At 34.3% G+C, this 3,749-nt stretch overlaps 2 protein-coding genes across 2 annotated transcripts in view; both read right to left on the bottom strand.

Moving 5' to 3' along the window:
* LOC110463454 overlaps positions 1–1,134 on the bottom strand; it is a 5,571-nt gene extending 4,437 nt beyond the window's left edge. Inside the window, exon 1 of the mRNA XM_021518065.1 lies at positions 927–1,134. The gene's annotated coding sequence lies outside the window, so the exon portion shown is untranslated. The remainder of the gene's footprint in view (positions 1–926) is intronic.
* On the bottom strand, positions 12–2,435 carry LOC110463446. Its single transcript, XM_021518058.1, has 3 exons — positions 1,974–2,435; positions 1,518–1,698; positions 12–852 (listed from the first exon to the last, which is right to left on the bottom strand). Exons 1-3 carry the CDS (start codon positions 2,068–2,070, stop codon positions 12–14), a joined length of 1,119 nt encoding a protein of 372 aa, XP_021373733.1. The 5' UTR covers positions 2,071–2,435.
* Positions 2,436–3,749: the final 1,314 nt, after the last annotated feature.

Raw genomic sequence — 3,749 nt, forward strand, 5'->3', positions numbered from 1 at the left:
TGTACAAACTGTTAACATTTATCTTCTACAAGAGGGGTATCAAAGTTTGTAAGCCAGCAACAGACTTGAACAATTTTTGAAGCTAGTGGGGCAAGAGAAAGGGGTAGCACTCCTTCCAATATATGAAAATTCTTGACACGGCCAATACTTCTTTCAACATGTATTCTAAGCTGTGCTATTTCCTGAGTCTGAAAAACCTCTGTTGTAGAAAACTGGTTAGAGTTTCCTCGAAATGGTGGAATATTTAGATAACACTGGCGTTTTTCTAACAGGTCCCCTATAGTAAATCCTTTGTCTGCCATAACACTGTCGAAGGGCTCCAAAAGATCCAGAATACCAGAGTCCTCTGTTAATTTACGGTCTGAAACTCTGCCTCCCCAGGCTTCTGATATAAATGTTATGACACCAGAAGGACTAATACCTACAAGAAACTTCAGGGTGTTGTGGTGTTTGTAATTTGAGAATGTGAGACTTTGATTAACTAAGCTACAAGATCTCTGAATGTAAATTTCTGTACAATCTAGAATAACTCTAGTTGAAGGATATTTTTCTTTGAAACATGATGGCATTGTACGTTTTATAATATCTCGACTTGGAAAGGGGTTGAGAAATTTCAGTTCAGCATGGAGCAAACTTATCCATGTAGTAAAGTAGGAAGAAAATGTTGCTGAAGATATGTTAAATCTGTCAGCCAGATCCTGAACAGAAAGACCTAGTCTCAGCCTCATCAGCACAGCTAACAGTTGATCAATAGTAGTTATCATAGGGACTGATACCCTCATCCTGTCCTTGGTTGGAGTGTTGACATCTCCCCTCCAATATGTCAAACGGGAGCTTTTGGATGATAAGTAACTGAAACGAGTTAAAATCAAATTATACATTTTCCCCACCTACACACATTAAACTTGTGTCGGGTCTTTCTCTACCTTGATGGTAGGACAGCTAGAGATATTAACAAATTGAAAGGACCCTCATATCTACAGTAAATCTCAATAGATTAATATATAAAGTTGCCAGGTATGATAAAGGATACCATCAGTTTATCTTAGTGCTTCATTATATCATTTTATGCTGACATCACCTATAAACACTATGAAGAGATATCAAGGAAATGAATTGGTGATATCAGAAACTGACATGAGTTACATAACACTGTAATAAAGTGATGTCACATAATTCTTATAGCGATATCAGCATTAATGTCAAATAAATTGGTCTATGACTGTCATAACCAGATGATTTGAATAAGTGGAATACAATGCCTAAGTGATATTACCAATTTCATTATTTTGGTATCACTTAAATAGAATTCAGTATATGGTGTCCGATACTTTGAATGTGCTGTACTTTTTGTCAATTTTACAGTTTCATTTAAAAACAATTTCAACCAAAGGGTTATTGTCAATAATTATTTATATTATATATACATGTATATATATTTATAGATATTTCTTGCTCCTGAAAGACAAAAATAAGGACTCATCATTCATCTTTCATCAAGCCTAATATTGACTTACATGTACAGCCACAAGAAAACGGCAAATGTTGGGAGACCAGTGTAAAATCGGGTCCGTGTGTCATTGTCCTTTTTTTTGCCTACTCCCCATTTGAGCTGGCGTACCTCCTCTTTTAGTAATCTTACTTCCTCCTGGAGTCGCCTATTCTCCAAGAGAAGAGGGTCTTCATCACATTGGACACCTATGGGGATCAGGGAGAATTTCAAATTTGTTTTCTTTTTTTCCCCCATCAAGGCACTGAAAAACAGATTGTGATACTGTATGTTGTGTTTTATTTCTAAACAATTTCTTCATGTTGGTTAGTATAGATAGAATAAAGGAATCGAACCTTTGAATGTATATAGTAATATAAAGACCCAGAATGGAGTCTGTTTGGGAAAGTAGGTTCATAAATCATTGAATAAATAATCAAAACTGGGGAGGGGTTAATTACAGGAAATACATGTATTACTTTACCAGTGTCAACAAGAACATTAACATCTGCGTCATCCTCTTCTTGAACCTTAGCCTCAGCTTCAGGTTCTGGGACAGGCTTACAGTACCCTCTGTGCATGGCTAAAGACACTTTCTTTTTTACCTCCTCAAACTGTTTTGTTTTCAAATATTGGCTTTCCTGTACATAAAAAGAACACACAAAAATATTATGGAAAATAAATATTTCAAACTCATTGCAAAGCTATGGAAATATAAAAACAAATTGCAGACATATGTAATTAACTACCATGATTCTCTTGACAGCTAACGGTAGTTTTCACAACTCGACATAAAATTTGACAATCAAAAGTTTTCTTTGAATGCAAAAAAACCCACCAACCCCCCCTCCCCCGATATTTTGGTCATAATTTATAATGTGATCAGTAATATAACAATTTTGTTGATGCAATATAGGGGAATAAAATGAAATGTTAATAATCATGTGGAGTTTAGTCTGGTGCGTTGTTTATATACAACAGTAACAAATAGTTATAGGTATGCATGAGGAAAGAAAGGGGTAGGTGTGGAGTTGATATTATACCTTGGATTCATCTCTAGCCAGCTTTCTTGTCTCTCTTGATATGTTGATGTCTGATTGTTTAACCACCTTTCAAAATGAAGTTTTTTGTAATTTATTTGAAAGTTTTCATTTGAAAATCTAACAACCATTGATAAAGGCAGAATTTTAGTTCTCAATTCTTTTCAATAAGTGATGTTTAATTTAAACTTGCAAAATTTGTTTTCATGTAAACTACAGTTCAGTAAATTTACTTAAGTTAACGTTATGTTATATGTATAACCTGAACATGTACGTATATTTGTAGTTGCATAGTATTATTTATGTAGAGATTATGTTCGTGTATCCTGAACTTATGTAAGATATGCTTTAACACGGTTTGATAATTTGAAAAGATCAACTGTCATGGTGAATTTGTACAGCAACCAGCAGGGATACAAAGCAATCTTATAACTGTTATAATACAACTGCTTTATAATGCATCTACAATTATAAGAATAAATATCTCATCTATGTATATTGTGTATGCATATGTGCTGCGATACCAATGTTCTGATCATAGGGGTTCGTTACAAATGTCTGACATACACATATGCTATACTGACATGGGTCACAGCACACATAAACATATATGTGTGCTGTGACCCATTTCAGTATAATATAGCATATGTGTGTAACGAACCCCTGTAGTCTGATGGTTGCTGTTGCTTAAATATTTTACTGACATGTTTTGTGTGTTTTTGTCATATAAAATATAAGTGATTGTAATAAAGAGATATGGCGGGTTGCTATGCCTATTTCCCCAAAGCTATGTTACGCTAGTGCGCGCATCCAACCGTGCACTGTTATGACGCGTCCTCAGGTATTTTTATACAGGTAGCAATATCGGAATCCCGTGTCTAAGAATAAATTATTGTAAACAGACCACATATTTGGTATTTCGGCATTATTTGTTGGTGTTTAAGCACTTGATATAATTACTATTGCCAGTTGGAGGGTAAAACAATTCATAAATTTCATCAAAAATAGTCTTACCTACAAAGCGTAGCTGTACTGTACACGTGTACAGGGATTTNCATTTGAAAATCTAACAACCATTGATAAAGGCAGAATTTTAGTTCTCAATTCTTTTCAATAAGTGATGTTTAATTTAAACTTGCAAAATTTGTTTTCATGTAAACTACAGTTCAGTAAATTTACTTAAGTTAACGTTATGTTATATGTATAACCTGAACATGTAC

The sequence above is a fragment of the Mizuhopecten yessoensis genome, unplaced genomic scaffold (genome assembly GCF_002113885.1).
Source record: "Mizuhopecten yessoensis strain PY_sf001 unplaced genomic scaffold, ASM211388v2 scaffold10909, whole genome shotgun sequence".
Classification (NCBI taxonomy): domain Eukaryota; kingdom Metazoa; phylum Mollusca; class Bivalvia; order Pectinida; family Pectinidae; genus Mizuhopecten; species Mizuhopecten yessoensis.